We start from the raw sequence: 19,784 nt of genomic DNA, 5'->3' as shown, positions 1-19,784 counted from the left end.
CTGCTCTGGGCTGCCTCAAGTTCATACCTGGTCAAGAAAGTGGCTTCTTAAATAGTCCAGTGCTTGCAGTATGCCATTAGGCAGTGGGTGGCTGGTTCGCTGAACATTCAGAAGTAAAGGAACCCCAAACACATTTTTGTCCTTGTAGTCAGAGGCTTTTATTTTTTTAATGAACTTTGGTATAGTCCTGAAAACAAAAACCAGTGCATGCAACTTAGTAGCTCTCCAGCACAGTTCCACCTGCTACTTTAGTTACAGGCATGGGAAAGGATTTAGTTATACTTGCCACAACCCCAAATTCTGCCGCATACCTGTACACATAGCATCATAAGATAGAGAGAAAATCATTAAGGTGCTAAACTGATACTTCTAAGTCCTCTGAGTGACTGACTTTGTCATTGTTTTAGTTCAAACAGGGACTTGATGCTGAAGAGATGGATTCTCAGCCCAGCCAGCTCTCCCCTCAGGTCCTGCAATCTCTGTGAAGGACCTCTGACAAAGCCCTGCAAATGGGCAAATTCAGAGAGAAGCTATAACGTGCTTTAATATCAGTAACATGACCACCAGTGAGGAGCAAAAGTGCAGTCCATAGCAGAGGAAATCCTGGAGCCATTGAAATAACTGTGAAACTGCCAGTGATTTAACAGGATGAAATTCCTCATCTTGGACAGGTGTAATCTAGGCAGACAAGGAAATTCCCCTGCTTACATCAAATCCTCTCTCTCCAACACAGGTTGCTTTAATATTAGACAACTTACCAGTTCCAGCCCTGCTTACTGGAAGGGGAATATCTGTCCATTAAAGCAGTGAGTTTCAACAAAGCCAGCTTTTGTGTCCGGGCTAGCTGGGCAGCTGACTGGCTATCAGTCTGGATGGAATGGCTTTCCAAGTTCACACTCTCTTCCACAGACCAGTGTTGCTTCCCATGCCTATGGGATAAATATCGTTTAAGCTTAGGAGTATTTCCATTGTCCCTGTTAGTCTTCTGTCTGCATCTGTGAAGCACCTAAGACTCTAAATGACCTGCAGTTCCTGAACACCATATGGTTAGTTGCATTTAAACAAGGTACTTCTCATCCAGGAGGCACTCTGGCAATATAAAATAATTCAGTAAGAAATACAGCAAGCTAGCCATAAAGTCTGATTCCAAATGTCTAAGTGCTCATGCAGATCATGAGCACCCTACTTTCAACAGAGGTCAGAGCAGATGTAGATACCAGAATGCCTACAGACCAGCAATACCTGGCACCAGCACTGCAGATCCTGCTACCCAGAACAGACTTACTTAAGGATACTTTGTTCTGGAAAAGCAATTACATTTTGAGTGGAGAGAATCAATGGGGAAAGGTTCCCAAGGGGCAGTCAACTAGGGAAGCCCAAGGATGGCTGACCTGTTGATCTTCTTAGAGTCTGTCACATATGCCAGGTCTGCAGAACTGATCTCCTTGCCCAGTTCACAGCTGCTCTCTCCCTCAGTGGTTGCGAGGTCTGCTCTCTTATCTTCTGAGCCCTCTGTTTCAAGACAGATTTCCTTAGGTGAGGATGGATACAAAGAGGTCAAGTCACTGGCAAAGTCCAAATCTCCATCATCAGAGAACTTCTTTGTCCACTGATCAACCAACTTTTTGAGACCGTTGACATCTTCTATGACGTTGTTCAGTTCTGAAAAAACATCATCATCACCAACTTGTGCTGCCTCCAAATTATCAAGTTCAATACTGGGCATGTTGTCATATACACTTAGTCTGTTATCTGTGCATGAAAGGGGATTCCTGGGGGCTTTGGAGTCCTTGGAACTGCTTCTGCTCTGGCTCCTCCTGCACCCATGAAAACTCCCAGTTCTCCAGTTGATGGAAGAGTTGTCTACTGGAGACAAGGAGCTGTTTGTAAGTGCTTTGGGGAAAGTGCCAGGTTTATGGCCTTGTGGTATTTGAAACATCTGGTTCATTTGTAATGTCATGTCATTTTTTAGGTTTTGCTGAGATAGATCATCCCACAGCAAGAGCTTGCTAGAATCCAAGTCCTCTGCATACACCCCCCTTCCTTCACAGTGGCTTTGTGGTTTTATAACAGGACTTGGAGTGCTCACTGTGCTGCTATTTTCAGACTGATTGCTGCTATTGCAACTCTGGGGAGAAAAGGAAGAATTGTTCTTTGTTTGGATGCTAGAGAGGTCAGAAATATTTACACAGTTCAGCATCTTCATCTTTTCTTCATTAAGTCCTTCTAGAAGAACAGGTTCACTTATTATGGGTTTGGCCTTTGACTGACCACTCCTTAAGTTGCAGCTCCTTAAGTGCAACTTCTCCATTTTCTTTAAAAGGCTCTTCCTCTTTTTATATGGTGACTTATCCAAAAGCTTCTCTTCACTGGTGATATTTAAAAATTCACCGCAGGGAGGAGAACAACTAAATGTAGAGTCCAGTGAAGCCACCTTAATTGAAGAACATCTTGAGGAACTCGTGCTGGTTTCCACATCTTCAAAAGGTTTTGGGAAGCTAACAATGTCACTGTCACCACTGCTAGCACTGTGAATTGAGGACACATCATGTTTCTCGCCATGATCCAGAAAGATAGCATCCTCGTTGATGATGCTCTTCAGCATTGGACTGCCTGGGACTGATGCACTAGCACCTTCCTCTCCTGGAAAACCTTCTAGGCTCTCGATACGAGACCATCTCTGACTGCACCTCTCATAAGCCCATTTGTTACTTATGGCACAAGGTTCATCATCTTCAGAGTCATCACTCTTAGAAGGAAAAAAAAAAAAGTACAGTTCAAGGGCAAAGTTTGGCAAACTTTAAATTATGAAAAAATGTAACAAAAAAGGAGACTTAAATTTTCTACCTTCCTCCAAAACCCCCAAGACCAACAAATGGAAATGTAACCATTCAGTTACTGATGGTCTGCCCTGAGCTCTGTTCTGTTTGTTGAAAAACAAGCTGACAAATTACTCCCAAGCATGCTGACAAATCTGGTAAGTTTACCATAGGAAAAGATGATAGATTTGATCTGAGGATGAAAAATTCTGGTTTGCAGCAAATCCAAAGGTTCTGAAAGATAATTGTATTGGTTTTACATGGCCTTTCCTAAAGCCAAACAAATCAAACATTCTTTCATGCTTCCGTGACCAAAATTCATCCATTTTCAGGTAAAGAAGTATTTGGCTGTGGGACTGGCAGCATCAATATCTGGTGTACCCTCCTGGAGACCTCAGCCTCACCACCCATTTGCCCCAGGTGCTCCACTTGCTGTACTGTCTCCATGCCAAGTGAGTGCCTGGCCAGCAAACTGTTAGAGAGACGGAAATGACCTTTCCAAAAAAGTAGACATTTTTCCAAAAGACGACATTATTTTTTGGCTAGTCCTGCAGTTAATCCATGGTACCTAAGAGGCTTTACAATCCTGATGTTAACTAGCCAAGATGTGGCTATAACTCTGTGTCAGCTACTGTACTTTTTTGCAGGAGAGGACAAAGCTATCACAGCTAAAACCTATCCAGCTTCTATTGGCTGGACATTTGACATTAGCTGACACTATTTGGATTGTCCATTTTAATTTTTTATCCTTCGTTTAGTCAGTAAGAGTGAAATTTCACTTTCAGGCCTTAAATAAGATGTGAAACTACTTAGGAAAGACACGCTGAGGTGGGGCCTTGGTGCAACAATTGGACAGTTAAGTGTGTCAAATTATTTTTAAAAACCGTTTCAAAACCCATCCCTAACCTACCATACAAAGTTACAAAATGAACATTACATAATTTCAATCTCCATTGCTATGTTTTTCAGCAGAAAATGCAAATGGAAGAGCTTTACAGGATGGAAGAGAATAGAAAGAAAAGTTCAGAAATTGCTAATCCCTCATACACCTTTTAAAAATAGGGTTTTGATATAATAGCTAAGCACATTTTTAATGAGAAAATTAACTATATTTTACAAACTTACCCGTTTCCTCTGACGGCTTATTTCCACTTTCATTGATGCACACTTGTTCAATGTGTTCAACCGTCTAGGGTATAAGAAAAAAGACAGAAGTTTTAAATTTAAACTATTTTATTTCTTGTTAACAAACATGCACCAAATTAGTTGTGAACTTCTACCATGGAGTCTTCATTATTGGTATCAAAGACTGACATTCTGTTAGAGGTTCTCCATACATTTTGCCAAAACCAGCGCCAACTAACAACCCCATGATGTTCACAATTCCAGTTCTGCCATCTTAAAATTAGAGAAGAGGACCATAATTAATCAGTTGATTTAAAATCATATGATGAGCTTTAACGATTGTGAAAAACTGTACATTGATGTAAGATTTTGCAAATGAAAGAAACCCTAAGTGGCTTTCTTAAAAGAATAAAAAAAAAAAAACATAAAAGACATTACCCTGTATCCTTAGGACTTTATTATCTACCATTTTAATTAAAACTTGCGGAATCAATAAGGCTCAAAACTCGTCAGTCACTTTTAACTGTCAAACAAATATGTGGTATCAATGGGGAGGCACATTGACAGCCTTCAAGGAACACTCAGGATAGAAGTCATATCAAGAAACAAAATATATACAAAGTTCTCTAATACCTGCTGTGCATTAGAGATGTATATGCAAACAACTCCTGTTGGTGCTCCTGTTACAAGCAGAATTTGAATTCAGGTGACCTAACAATACAGAAAAGGACCAAACCACTTTGCCAGAAGAGGAACTTTCCAGTCCCTTAAGAGTTAGACGTTCTTATTGCGTCCCTCGGATCGGACGAGCAGTGTAGCATGGATAGTCCGGAGTTCACTTCAGCTGCTAAACATTCTCATAATGAGAAGGCTTCAATAGCTGCAGTAAGTAGTTAAGTAGAATGCCTCTACGCTATCCTTGCACTCTTACATGGGGAAAAGTCCAAAGAGCAATGAGTTTGACTTTGTACCTACGATGCAATTTCACTTGTGTGCTGTGAACAGCTGTGGCAAAACTATAATTTCAAATCAATACCTTTGCTTCTCACTCAAAAAAATATTCAGGAGAACAAAACAGAAAACGTATCTCTTGTGCAGATTGGTTTTGCTGTTTATCTCCTGGAACAGCTCTGGGGAAGATCACTAGTCGGAGGAAATCCCTGCACTCTGTAATATGCAATTCTGAAGAGCAAACTGTCATGCTACCATATGCTTGCAGGGAACTGATTATTCTTTCTCAGCCTGCAGACATTTCACATTACAGAAAAGACAGATTTGATGCTTAGTGTAACGTCACTGAGACCTTGGCTGAAGAAGACATGCTTACTTTACCTTTTAAATTCTTAAAACAACCAACTTCAGTGGTACTAAAGTATGTGCTTAAGTGATTTCCTTAAGTCACAGCATTGGTGACTTTGTTAGTCTCTGACAAAAACTAAGGCATGAAAAGATGAATGACAAATAACTATGGAGCCTGGAGGTATTAAAGATGATACATAATAAATGTTTACCTGAATAGTGATTCAATCGCATCTCCATCTAAAAATTCATGATCTTTCCTTACAGTTTTTACATCAATAGGAAACTGCATATCTGTAAAGAAAGAAGCTGAATCTGAAATCTGAGTTATAATTGCAAAGACTTCGAATTTTGCAACATATTTATCATAGGTAAAATAAATCTAAATCTATTTCTACAACTACATCATCACACAAATGTCCTTCAAGTAAGTGAGGATCAGTTCCTTAGATCAAGTGGCAGAATAAATGTAGGTATCTGCTTGCTGTTATTAGTTACAGGTAGACAAGCATTTGCTGCATTTGGGGAGCTTGCAGTGGCTAAGTACTATAGCCAAGAAATGCAAAATTAAAGTTTTGCTTTGGTTAGGTTCTCTCCACCTTCTGCCTTCAAGTACAGTATAAAACTAGGAGTATTTTACGTAAGCTTTTGCTGAAGGTAAGGTACTATGCAGCACACAACATATGGTCTTTGAGGTGTAGGGAGCGTGACACATCATGCTGCGCTTGAAGCCAATCGACACACCAGCTGAAGAGTTCAACGTTTCAGCTTTAGAGATTTAGCCTTGCAGGTGAGGAAACCAGTGAGACCTATCAGTATTTTCTTGGCTTACTTTTTAAGCTTAATTTACCTAGTCAAGACACTGCATAAACAGCATGGTAATTCTTCCAGAAGCATGATAATGTACATTTCCAACAAACTGTAAGATTGACAGCTTATATAATAAAATCTACTGTAGTCAAACAGGAAGCATTTCCATGAGACATCATGTTTCATAGTATACAGCTTTCAAATTTGGCTCTATTGCTTGACTTCCAATTTTTAATTTTGCAATGAACAGGGGAGGTGGAAATGAGAGCAGGCAGAAGTTACTGTTAGTTCTTTTAACTGTAGTTCTTTGATAAAATCTCTCTTAAAAATAGACTAACTTTTGTTACATTCAATGTTTGTAACAATAAACATATTTTAAAGAAGAACAGTTTTAAGGTATAAGCACAAATGTTGTCTGAAAATTATACAAGTTCTCAACAAATACGTATCTCCCCCCCCCAGCTAATAAGCACTCTTTGTGGCTTTAACAACATGAAAACATGCTGAAATTGCACTGTTTGACTAGCTGGCTGCTTCTGAATATATGTTTTAAAAACTTATGATTGCAAGATGATTTTTCCAACACTCTTTTTCAAAACACCAATAAAACAATCTTGCTCAAGAGCACAGGCTGGAGGGCCTTAGATGAGTTTTGGTTGCAACCAGTGAGTCAGAAAAAAACCCCAACACTCCAAGGAAAAGAGCCTGAGAAAATTATAAGCAACTAAAAATCGCAAAAGCAGAAAATTGACTGAGTTACAGTCTAACAATAACCAGGAAAGATTTGGTCCTTTACAGAATTCTACTGAGTCCATGCTAACCTAATTATGATGTCACTTCTGCAAGAACACGCTCCATCTTAGTATTTTTCTACAGGTTTGCATGAAGATATTACAGAATTTGGAAGTGCTTCCATCAAAAGTGTCGGGTTCTCAAATATTTATGTAAACAATTCTACTTGAATTCAGTGTCAGCTGCTTGACAAGTCTTTGGGATCATACCTTCAAATAGCTGAGCATACTGGGGAAAACCGGCAGCTCTCAGCCAGTCACAGGCTTCTCTGGCTTCAATTTCTGCAATGAGAACATAAAATTGTTCACTTACAGCACTCACAAGCGTTGGTGCTTTCACAATATAAGCAAGCTAATTTTATCTGGTGGATTCTCAGAGGATCTTGTATATGAATGTTTTGTTGATATATTACTAAAAAGAAAGAAATTCTTGTATCCAATGCACTTACGCGTACGTAGCTCTGGAGTAGTCATTCCAACATAGGTTAGACAGCAAACATACGAGAGTCTAGATATAAGCACATACTTGAGATGTCATACATCGGTGTACACCAACTACCCCTGAGATTTGGACAGTGAAGCATCTGTTATATGTCGAAATAAGTCACCAGAAAAGGGTATATGATACACATGTCTATGCCTTTGCACAGCAAAGCCCATTCATGCATTCCAGTTCTGAGAGATGGTGATAAGACACAAACAAATCCTATAAATAAACTTAAAATGCTATCACGACATTAGTAACACTGGACACGGCCTAAGCATTCCCAGAACAAGAGTTCTCAGGAGTACCTGTTGCTAGGGTCTATCAATATTTATTTCCTTGCCAACTACCCACGCAACTTGGCAGTCACTTCAGCACAGCAGATGTCAAGAATTAACTGGTCATTTTGTGACAATTCATAAAGCCCTATGGCCAATATTGTAACATTCCCATAGGAGCAAGAGCAGAATATAACTTCACAGAATCACAGAACACTCACCAGATTCCTTATAAACATGTTTAGCGTGAGTACATCCCAGCAGGCTCTAAACTCTGAAATACTAGCAATTACTGGGTCTATTGAAGAGGAGAGGATTGCCATACTAAATATTTTGTATGTCTGCATGTACTCCAGCACATGTTAACACATACACCAACCAAAAGGCAAAGACTCCTTTGAAAGAAACGTTTTTAAACTACCTTAAAATGAAGCATGCTCAGTAGAGAGAAATGTTTTTAAAGCACCTTAAAATGTAGCTAGGCTGGAGGAACAGACCTGTTTCTTAAAACTATTTTCTTTACACATACACTCAAAGATTAGGATTCCAAGGCACTTCACATATATACTATTCAAATTCACCGGTTGCTTTGCTCTAACTTCTCAGTTGTAAGTCATCAGTGCAACAGACTGAAGAAACTCATCAAAAATCTTACAGAACTTCCATGATTTTATTATTCTTCTGCTAAACTTTAAATTATTTCCATTATCACTTGATTAATTTGGACAATGCCATCCATAACAAATGCTTTCCTGCACAAAACTCTGTGGCTTTTTCATCTGAGAATAAAGCGATACCACAGGATGATAAGGATACTTCTACATAAAACAGATGCATGACTCTTTTTTTTTTTTTTTCAAACTGCAGAACAGAAACTAATTTCTTCCACAATAGCCTGTATACACTATGCCTACATTTATTACTATACTTAGTGCCACAATTTATCATAATCTTTATCATAACACAGCATTTACTGAATACCAAGACAGGGGACTGATAAAACACAAGCATTGTACTCACAGAGCAAAACAGGAATGAAAAAAATCTGTAGAAAAGAGCCAGGAGGATGACCGGTCTAACACTAAAAGTCTTCACAAAGACAAAGTGATTTTCACTTAGAAAAACGCAATAGACTTATTCAACCAGCTCAGCTGTGGAGAAACTATAGCTGTCCTCATTCCAGACCTCACTTCAAACTAGCCAACTTGAGCCTGTGCACAGCTTCCCTGAGCTCAGGCAGGAGAGTGACTGTGTAGGGGTTGAAGCTTCCCCAGTTCCCAACACATTAAAAGTACAACTTTATTTTTAGAGCTAACCAAGCCATGAACAGTGATGCAAATAAGAACAAGCTAGAAAATATTTTGCAACTAGTGATGACATTTTCAGTGTATATGACTGAAAAATACAATGGCATAGAGGTGTTTCTTCCATAAGACAAGAACAGGAGCTGGGGGAATTTTCTTTGCTGATGTAAATCTTCAGGCCTTTTAACATACCTTTGCACAGTCCCGTGCTGCAATGCCACTGCTGTACTAGGAGACAACACATGAAGCACTAATAAGTTCTTGGCCTGCATGTCTACAATTATTTGCCATTAGATTTGCTGCAATTATTTCACTGCTAAAATAACTACCAAAAGGGTCCTACTGATACCTCTCTATTTCAGGGATGTCTACACTGCCTCCTCTCAATCCTACTGGAAATTGAAATCATGCAGGGATAATGGATGATCAGGAATTTTTCTCTGATGAAAGGAAATTCCCAGATGAGCCTGTATTACTATTATAATGACTAATATGAGAGGAGGAAATAAAAAGGAAATAAGAAATAATAGCTCAAAAGGAAATAACTGCTCTCCATAGGGCTGCACTCAGTGCTGACGTTCAAGACTGCTTGGCTTTTATGGCATGTGCAGCCTGAAGGACAAGTGAAAACTCGTTAGGTAGTAGTGGCAGAATACAGATGAAGCACCCCAGCGGAGCTCTCCGTCAGGGACCCCGGAGAGTTCTCAAGCTCTGGGAACAAAAGTCACAGAGACGTAAAAGAAGAGCAATAATCATGAGTAGCATTAATGGCTAACACTAACATACCCACCTGGGGCAGCAACTGTTATAAACGTGCAACAGATACTTATAAATCCTGCCCTAATGGAGGTGCTAAAGTAACGATCACAGTCCTGGCAACTTGCATGATGCTTTAAGGCACGCATTTAAAAGCTGCCAAAGCTCAGTTTCCTATGTAAGATTCCTTCATAAAAAGCAGACGCAATCTTCTTGAAGACTCTTTGGGGCTATTGAAAGGATACAAATCTGTACAAATAGTACAGATGAGCCATTTGTGCAGAAGACCCATTCCTACCTTCTGATCCTAGCTTGGCCTCACAGACTGTCTACTCTGCCTCGCCGTGCAATGATGACATGTACCATCCCAGCCAGCCTCACTGACTGGTTAGAATTTGCTTTCCCATTTCTATAGTCATGGAGTCACTACAAAAGAATCTTCCAGGTTTACTGACCAACTTTTAAAATAGATGTACTAATAAACACAAGCTGATAGCAATTGCTTAGTTCTTCCTGATGTTAGAATAGCTGCTCAGATGCTTGTTGGGCAGAACTTAGCTCTTGCTGAATAGAAACTGGAACTGGTGGAGTCTTCAGAAAGCCGGCATGGAGCAGCACCCCCAAATACTATTGCAATTGCAACATATCTGCCTGTGAGTAGATGTCATACAAGAGGATGACAATTTTTTAACAGATGTTTTGGGTGCTATCTGCACAACTGAAATAGCAGAGCAACCCAAACATGTCACCTCCTTCTCACGAACTGATTTCATAATTAAGCAGATGGAAAAAAAAAATTCCTCCAAAGCTTAATATTCTACCTTAGATTAGAGGCTGCCAGCAAAATTTCCATGCCAAGCCAGCAGTCTCCCCATGGGCTATGGGTGATAGGCTACTACCAGATGTTTATGAGGAACAATATGCAAGGACATGACCTGTGACATCCTTTGGCTATACTATGTCACACAGGTCCATTCTGTGCTGAAGATGATTCAGTCCAGTCCCACTGATAACAGCATTCAAAATGATGGCTGTGCCTCAGCCTGCCTGTCCCAGTGACCCCCAGCAGCCCTCCACGGCTGCTGCCCCTTTTTCTCCACTGCGGAGCCATTCTGTGCTCCACGGCCTCCTTCTCTCTGGAGCCCCAGTACCCACATCAGCTTGGCTGACACCTCCTCTCCTTCATCCACTTGGGCTGAAGACCTGAAAAACTGCGTTCCCCCATCTGAGCACTATCCTGTCTGCAGACTAGAGAGTAAACCCCGACTCATCAGGTACTTAGAAACCAGATGCTATGACATGTATTAAATTCCTATCTGAATGAACACCAGTGTTAACAGGAATGCTTGCATACTTAGTTTAAGCAATAGTGAAAAGACAGCTGTGCTGAGATTTAGGCATTCTCTCCGAGATGTTTTCCTCACAAGAAGCAGCACTTCCCTAACAACAAGGGAGAGGCAGCAACTGAAACAATGAGAAGCTGTATATGAAACAGACCAGTCTTACGACACGACGATCACAAACTTCAACTAAAGAAGAAAGGGTGCCAAATTGTACTTCAATTTTTTTTAAAATACTCGCTCTAAATAAAATGGGAGCATACCAATTTCTGTTCGAAAGAACAATGAACCTTCTTCTCAGGATGCAGCATGACTTCTCAGTTGCACCGATCTGCTGCCAAAGCAGCAGTCCTGTTTCTTTGCTCTCCCCCGACTGCACTGCACGCTCCTCGCTGCTAAGCCTGTAAGAGCAGGCCTGGCCAGCCAAACCAGCAGGAAACAATTCACTTTTTTTGGCAAGATCAGATTTGTGATGTGTTAGCTTTCTGCATCGGCTACCACACGTTCTGACGAGCACCAGTGACAAGACGAGGGCGGTGGTGGGCACGGGCAGGAAGGGTCAGGGGCACATGGAGCTGCCCACGGGGGGCCAGCAGCCCTTAGGGCAGCTCAGCGTAGCATGAAACCTTAGTCTACATGTATCGTTTCTCACAGAGGTGTCTCATTGTAGCTCTCCTATCTCAGAGTAATTTTTTTGCATATTTTTAAAAACCACGGTAGATGCATGACTTTTACTTCTATCTTCATCCAAAAGAGTTTTCCAGTTTTGACAGGTAAGAATCACACGGTGATCAGGTCTTAATTAATTAAAGGGATTTGTCTTGAAGTCTGAACATCTTCCAAAACCATGCCAGTGAGCAAACAGTTTGAGAGGTTTTCTTGCTGTTTGCAGCACCTCTACAGTAGTTACTCCAGGACCGTACTTGTCCCCTTTTCTGTAGTATGCAAGTGCAGTGCTTGCAAAAAGGAACAGATTTTCTCAACACGCCCAGCCAGGAGGCACCCACATGGCCGTTCTTTCCCAATCTCTGTCATTATATAGGAAGACTTTTTTTCTCCACATGGCAGTAATCCTACTACAACAGCAACAGACAAGCAGACACCCAGAGCCCCCGCCTCAAAACCTGCTGGATTTGGCACAGCACAGACAACTGTTCCAGCACAGCAAGATGATGCTGCCTCCTCTTGTCACCAACAATCCCAAACTATCGTCCCCCTCAGCCTCCTCCAGAACAAGCACTGGACATGCTTGGCAGCCACATGTCAAACTCTGCAATGCATTTTTCCCATAGCTCACGAGCCATCGGCTGTGAGCTGGCAGGTCCTTTACGCAGTGACTTAGATCCTGTCATTATTGGTTGTGTTGGCAGTGGTGGAAGCACCAAGGCTTTTTCAGGGTCCACTTGATGATAAAATTATGAGTTTCCCATTGCATCTTTCTGGTCTGTGTATCTTCCCTGAGGCTATAAAAATTTGTATTACTTCCCTATGACAGCTGCTAATAAGGTATTTCATTTTATACACACATGCATTTGCTGTGCTAGAATTATGATTTCCTGAGGATGTTCAGAACTGCATTATACCTGTGACAGGATTTTCAAGAACTGTTTTTTCTTAAGTTATCTCCTCTTACTTAGAGAGGGAACCTGAACATGTTGTCTACTCAAGGTTGAAGGCTCAAATGCCATGCTTTCAAAGCAGGGTGTTTGCACTGACCAGGGTAAGCAGTCAGGGACTTGTAAAACTGTCAAACTCTCCAAAAGCTGAGGTGGATCATAAAAAGTGGAAATGTTTATTCTGTTGTCCCTTGTGCAATGCAAAATAGTAAAAGCCTAATTATACTTTGTTAACCCACTCGAGGTAGAGGGGAAAAGAATGGATTATTGCTTGGAATTTTGCCAAGATAATTTAGGCTCCATGCAGATAGTGAATATAAATGCCTGGAAAATGAAAAGGCCAAGATATTTGTCCTTTCATTCCTACTTTACTATCATGCTGGTGTTTTAGAACTGCAGCCAACTCTTCGGTTATCACAGCTGGGAACTGCAACGTATCCCAGTATTTTGTGGCAACCTTAATTGCATCTTTATCCAGCTCCTTGGCATCAGCTTCCCAAGCTGATTACTAGGACTCCCATGCTGACATTAGGATCTTTACTCAGGTTCTTGTCATTAGCCTCCCATGTCAGTTACCGGGACCTAGACAAGTTTAAAGGCATTTTCTTTGCAGATCACATTAACTGGCTTGTCAGTGTTGGACAATCTTTTAATTGCTTCCACATAAGTTACAGAAGGTAGTGTTTGCTCAACAAGAATTTCACAGGGCTCAAGGGAATTAGGTATCTAATTCACATCGACTTTAGGAGAAATGAGAGTGTTAACTCTCTAATTTCCAAATCCACACTTGAAAATTCTTATCCAAGTAAATGGGGCAAGAGACAGGGGATTTAGCTCCCTGCAGTCTAATCCCAGATATGCTGCTTCTCCATGCTTTGGTCCTCCTGGCTGTAAAACAGGAACAGATACAACATTTCTCTGAACGCAGAAGCTCCTTATGGCTGGGTTTTCTTACAGGACCCTTGTACATGACTGAGAAATAGTGATGTAAAATTCCTAGGAGGAGCTGTAACAGGAAGGGTAACTGCTTGCTTCCAATAGAGCCAATATCAATAAACCTATAGCACAGAAGTAACAAAAACCAAAACAAGCATATTCTCTGTGCTCTTTCATCATGTAGCACTAAGTTTTCCTTAGTTCTACAAAATGCCAATACTACTGCAGTGTGTGACATGGGTTCAACCTACACGTTAGGAACTACTTACCCACCAGAGGCTGGCCAGAATGTGATTATATTAAAAACAAAGGTAGTTTATCAGCCCTGCTGTGGGTATGCTGCGCTGAGCCTGCCTACAGCTGCCGAGTCCAGGTCAATGGACAGCCTTTTACGTGGTCAATATTTGTTGCCATTCAAAGACACGCAGCAAAGTCAGAAAACCTGCTGCGTGGCTCCTAAATGCATCCAACTACAAAGCAGAAGCGGCAGCTGGAAGAGCACGCTCTGCAGTACGGCCACACTAACAAAGCAGCAGCACTGGAGAGGAACGGCGGGTCTCTGCAGCACCCACCTGAGCTCTCCCCCGGGATGTCAGCCCCCCCACCACAGCCGCCTGAGCCCACGCCGCGGGCCTCTCCTCTCAGCTACCCGACCGGCCCTCAGCGGCCGGACCCTGCGGGCCAGCGCACGGCTTCCCGCCGCCCCCCTCACACCCCGCACCCGACCCTGCGGGCCAGCGCACGGCTTCCCGCCGCCCCCCTCACACCCCTCGCCCGACCCTGCGGCCGAGCGCACGGCTTCCCGCCGCCCCCCTCACACCCCTCACCCGCCCCGCCCCGCCGGCAGCTCCGCGCCGCTCCCGCCTCTGGCCGCGCCCCGACCCGCCATTTCGTGCCTCGCCGGTCCGGCCCGCGCCCCGAGGCCCGCCGTGCCAGCGGCGCTGCCCGGCCCGCCCGCCCCGCTCTGTTCCACCGCCCGGCGCTCCGAGCCGCCCCGGCTGCGGGGCCGTGAGGGCGCGGGGTCCGGCGCAGCCTCTTGAAGGGCGCCGAGGCGCAGGTGCCGGCCCCGGGCCCGGCCCCACGCCCGGCCCCACGCCCGGCCCCACGCCCGGCCCGGCCCGAGCCGCCGCTGCCGCCCGCGCTCAGCTGCCGCCTGTCCGGCTGCCCGACCCGCGGCCCACCGACGCCTCGTAGATGGCAGGCCGCCTCCGTCGGGAGTCCGGCTGTAGGGAACCGTCCTCCCGTCCCCGCTCCCCGCAGCCGTTCAGAGCAGAGCGGAGGGGTAACCCGGGGCGAGCCGGCAGGCACCTCACGGCCGGGTTGCTGGCTTACCTCGATGCTTTAACATTGCCATTTTGACCGATGACGTGCATTTTTGCAAAACTGGCTACTCTTCCATTCTTTCCTTCCTGACAAGACACCTAGAACGACGTTGCCTCTACCCTGCACACGCAAAACGGAGAGAGCCCGGCAGCAGGCATCCCGGCTTCGGAGGGAACAGCGGAGGAGCTGGGCTCCGCCATCGAAACCCGTGTCTGACCCCGTACGGAGCATGACCCGGCCGCGCCATGCGGCCGTCCTGTTCCAGTTCGGTCCCTTGGCACCACCGTCTTCATGGAACAGACAGAACCTCTACTTTTATTTCGCTCATATAGACTTAGTCTAGACAAAAAATAGTTTGTGGTCTGAAAAATTCATTTGCAGTTGAGCAATGAATCTGTGTGCTAAAAATGATAGCGCTCTTTGTGACCTTTGCAACTAACTTAGAGTTCCTTGCGTTTGCTGTAGTTCATTGCTGCTACGATTTTATTTTCAGCTTTTAATGGCACTGTTTTACTGACCTAAACTAACACAGTCCCCTCCCCGCAAGCTCTAAATGTAGGTGGTCTATTTTGTCACATTAAATTTATTTTTTAAAAAAAGAAAAACTTCTGAGCTGCTTTTTAAGCCAAGATGAGCAATACAAAATGGTAGATTTCTAATAAAAATACACGATCAGCCTTTGCAACCTGAACAACCATTGTGCAGGGGGTACTCAACACGGTACAGAGTGTCATGTAGGCTGGTCTCAGAAGAACGTTTCAAAAGTATCAATCCATTTAAAATTATTTCCCTGGAAGTTAACTTTAAATCACCAACAATTTTATATCTGGTGGACTATTAGGCATTACAGTTCTATAGCATACACATAAGGGTGGGATGCTGTGTTAATTTACAGAGCTTGAAAGATAATTCAAACTCTGAACCACTCCAGATAACCAGATCAGGCTCTAAATTTCTGTAGGACATCTTCTTGTAATTTTTAAGCTCTTACAGTTTGGAGCTTAAAACACAGCAGAAAAAAAAAAAAGAGAGATTGAATGCAATGGATAAGCAGAAATTTTCTATTTAAAACAAGAATTCTCCATGTGGCTGGGTTGTTTTTTTTTCCTGAATGAATATTTAAGATGTGAAGTAATGCATTTTTTAGTTCATTTCATTTACCCCAATCTCATTTAGGATCATCACACCCTCGTGAAGTTGCAATTTATGGGTGTGTTTCGTTATCATTAGATTTGTTTTCTGTATGCAAAATTTGCACAGACTTGTGATTTATTTTTCATGCAGTTGGTTCCTAAACTGGAAATTTGTGTGGCACAATAAAAAAGATGTTTGATATTGACACTGGGCTACACAATACAAAAGAAATTAAGGTAGTGTGATATATGGCATCTAGCTATGATTAGCTAAGAAAATGCTTTTGGCCAGCCCCACCCAAAGCAATATAAAAAGTACACACCCTGCACTGATTAAATTCTCCACTATGGGCTTGGGTTAGGGAGACAGAATGTATAATTTAAATCTGGGGATAACGTCAGTAGACTGCTTCCATATGACAGAAATGCTCCAAATGGGCCATGCAGTTTCTCTTTTCCACTCATTTTCCTTTGGGCATTTGCCATGACATGACAATGCATAGCCCTACAATGCTCATTTTCTCTCTCTTTTAGGTACCTAAGTTACTTTAACAATAACCTTATGACACGCTTCCTAGTGTCGTATGGGTAACTGATCAAGAAAAGGCCTACAGAAAATTTTACGGGGGGACCACTTCAGTATGACATAGCACTAAGAAGTGAAGAATTTCTGAAGGCTTCTGAAGGAATCACATTCCCCTCTCTTGATCATTTTACTCATCCTGTAGTGCAATGAACCTGGGGGATCCTTGCATCGGCCTCTGACTAGAGGAGGTTCAGCCCATACGCAGCAAGTTTACGCTCTGCAGAGGCTGGTCCTTAGCACCTATATCTGAAGTAGGAATTACTGTTTTCACAAGAATGTCTGGAATAATGATGTCTCCATTTCAGAAGAGGTATTTGCGTATTTTCACAGTGTGTCAAACCCTCCACACCCAGCTGCCTGGCCGCAGACTTGTGGGGTGGCTGATGGAGGTTCCTGTGCCAGAGGGAAAGATGACAAGAAAATCTATTTCCTGCTCACCTGGGCTTTTCCATTCCCAGCTCTACAGCTCGCCAAGGACCACCCAACAACATTACTAAAGCCTCAAAACTTGTGCCGTTGTTTGTGACCGAAGCCTGGAAAACGAGACCTTTTCCCCAAATGGTCATTAGTGCTTGATTTCCTCTTTCCTGTAACCGCTTACCCTTGCTGAAGACTCTCCAGAACCTTTCTGATGGGTTGCATTACAAGCTGACTTTTAACTTGACCAAAAAGTGCAGCCATCTGCCTACCGTAGGTCAGCACATGTAGGGATTCTGTACACAGTGTCTCCAAACCAGTTACATTCCACCTTGCTCAAATATGGTGAAAAACAATCCCAGAGCGGGTCATTTTAAACAACTTCAAAAAATACTGCATGAAGAAAATTAATCATTTTTATAAATGAGCCTGCCTCTTCTAAATCCCTCCCTCATACTTCACTAAAACTGTACAAAAGCCCCAAGTTACTGAAGTTATTTCAGACAGGCACTGTGCCAAGAAATGGAGGCATGTCTCGTTAAAGCCAAGCTTCTTGCATATTTTAATTCTGATGTCACTGGAATATTTGCCATGCAAATACATTTACCAGAGATCACTTCACTCCTTTCTTCCCATCGCTCCCATTTACTGCCTGCCACAACAAACACCTTTCAGGAATCAAAGCTGAATGGAATTTCATTTCTGACTTTCTCTTAGTAAGATCCCAAAGTAACTGTTTTCCATTTTCCTTGCTGATGATCTTGAGTTAACATAGGAGATCAAGAAATCTAACTTCAGCTGTGACTATACTAGTAGACATCAGGAAAGATATTTCTATGGAAACAAGTTGTTCAGAGAAGAGCTGCATGATTAATTAAGGAGTTTTAGACCAACTGGGAGGAAAAATGCAGAACAAAACACAGGCAATATATTAAGACAGAGTTAATAGAGATGAATATTAAAAGTAGTGGGGAAGAACTGTCAGTTACAAAGAAGAAAATTAAAAAGCTCAATAGAAAAGGATTTAAAATAGGAAATAATCAGATAAAATTAAGAAAAAAACAGGTTAACAAAACCAAAATCTTCCTGACAAGGAAATCCATTGATTGAAAAGCATTTTCCCAAGGACAAAGACTGAAACTTTATCATCTATGAAGCAAGGCAGATTAGACAAACTGCTAGTAAGTGTATTTCAGGGAGCAAGATGTATGAGCGAAAACCCGGACTATGTGACTATTTTTCTTCTCTTGTGACAAGAGTAAGCTGAATAAAGTCTTTAACCTTGCTTAAAAAGAGGAAAATGATATTCTTAAAAATAGATTTTTGGTTACACTAAAGTGATGTGGTGTCGAAGACAAAACATTAACCCATCATATTATAAAAGTAGCATCTAGTTATCATTCTGGTCTTTCTGTCAGAAAGCATCTATGTGAAAACAGATGTATGAGAAAAAGCACATTCAATGGCCCCCTGAAATTAACAGCAGATTTTCCCCCTGAAAATCAAGATAAAATGGCGTGGCTCCAAGTCAGTCAAAAAGCTGTTGGATTACAGCAAACATTTCCTCATGGTTTGTCCAGGCTGTAGTCATTAAAACCACTCAGACCCGATTTTTACAGTCTTCACCATCAAAACCTTAAAACATGATTAAAATCTTCTAAATAGTTTTCATCATATTTTCTCCATCTCCCAATGAACTTTGCTTGGCTGCTTTCATTGGGACCTTCCAGTGAAACCTGCAGCAGATAAAGCTCTTATTTCCAAGCTCACCTAGGAAACACAGACCTGAAATCTAGAGATACTCCTGCTATGGATTTTGGTCCCTGACGAGGTCAGGTAATCATTAATTCTCATTTTTATGTCTCTCTTTCCAAACTCAGCCTTCAACAATTAGGACACAACAACCCACAATGGTAGGAAATGTACCCCTTACCTCTTCTAGAAATCCTTGCAAAATAAAAACCAGGGAGAATTCCCTTTCTAATACCAGATACCAGAACTAAGAATAAAACACAAACCCTTTTTTTAAAGGGAAAGGTAAAGCATCCTTGTTATTCCTGTATCCCTTAGAAGAAGTTTGTCTTTTTATATGGCTGTTTACCTGCTGCTACAATAATCACAACTACTCTATGTTGTTACGAAAGGAAATACTGTGGAATTGCGGATCCTGGAAAACAGCATGGACTGTTGCCTCATCCAGTAGGTGACAATGACTTGGTTTGTTCTTCACTCCTTCAAATCCCTGTGCCCCTATTTCCATGAAAATTGTGCAATCTGCTTCTCATTAGAGCAGGTCAAATCTCAAGCTGGAACTTAGCTTTTGTCTTCTGTTGTTAAAAGTCAAGCATTTTTTAAAGAGGAAAACACTATGCTATCACAATGAATTCCAGGCATTTTCTCAAGGAACTTTTATGGTTAGACTAAACAAATTGAAGAATTCTTCCAGAACTAGTTCCTAAAATGTGGGTGAGAGAATGTAGCAACAAAGAACATAACATCTTGTTTCATAGATTCACCAAGAACATTTAACTTGAAAAAGCTCAGGAGAAATAGTGCATGGACTTCTCTGAGGAGTCTGCCCTCCAGGGATGTATATCCATGTCAAACCTTCCTGCCTGGGAACAGTGCACGGAAGAGTTTAACTGCCTGGTGCGGAGAACAGGGTACCCAGAGCAAAATCACAGCTCTGACCCCCTGCCAACTGAGAAAAATGAGCAGATTAAACACTTCGATTTTCTCAATCACTTATCTTTTTCTCCTATCTCAG

At 42.2% G+C, this 19,784-nt stretch overlaps 1 protein-coding gene across 2 annotated transcripts in view; it reads right to left on the bottom strand.

The window, feature by feature from the left end:
* Positions 1-19,784, bottom strand: part of LOC104321297 (rho GTPase-activating protein 7-like) — a 55,123-nt gene that overhangs the window by 10,261 nt on the left and 25,078 nt on the right. The window contains exons 1-7 of one of the 2 annotated variants that reach the window (XM_069772721.1): positions 14,891-15,155; positions 7,055-7,126; positions 5,456-5,537; positions 3,945-4,008; positions 1,392-2,749; positions 759-929; positions 28-187 (exon numbers count right to left, since the gene is read on the bottom strand). In XM_069772721.1, the coding sequence (XP_069628822.1) occupies positions 28-187; positions 759-929; positions 1,392-2,749; positions 3,945-4,008; positions 5,456-5,537; positions 7,055-7,126; positions 14,891-14,912 (1,929 nt within the window). In that variant the 5' untranslated portion in view covers positions 14,913-15,155. Of the gene's footprint in view, positions 1-27; positions 188-758; positions 930-1,391; positions 2,750-3,944; positions 4,009-5,455; positions 5,538-7,054; positions 7,127-14,890; positions 15,156-19,784 lie in introns of those variants that run through there. The other variant, XM_069772720.1, reaches the window with a different exon arrangement.

The sequence above is a fragment of the Haliaeetus albicilla genome, chromosome 27, assembly GCF_947461875.1.
Source record: "Haliaeetus albicilla chromosome 27, bHalAlb1.1, whole genome shotgun sequence".
Lineage (NCBI taxonomy): Eukaryota > Metazoa > Chordata > Aves > Accipitriformes > Accipitridae > Haliaeetus > Haliaeetus albicilla.
The sequence above is the reverse complement of the archived record's forward strand: the minus strand, read 5'-3'. Positions and strand labels throughout refer to the sequence as shown.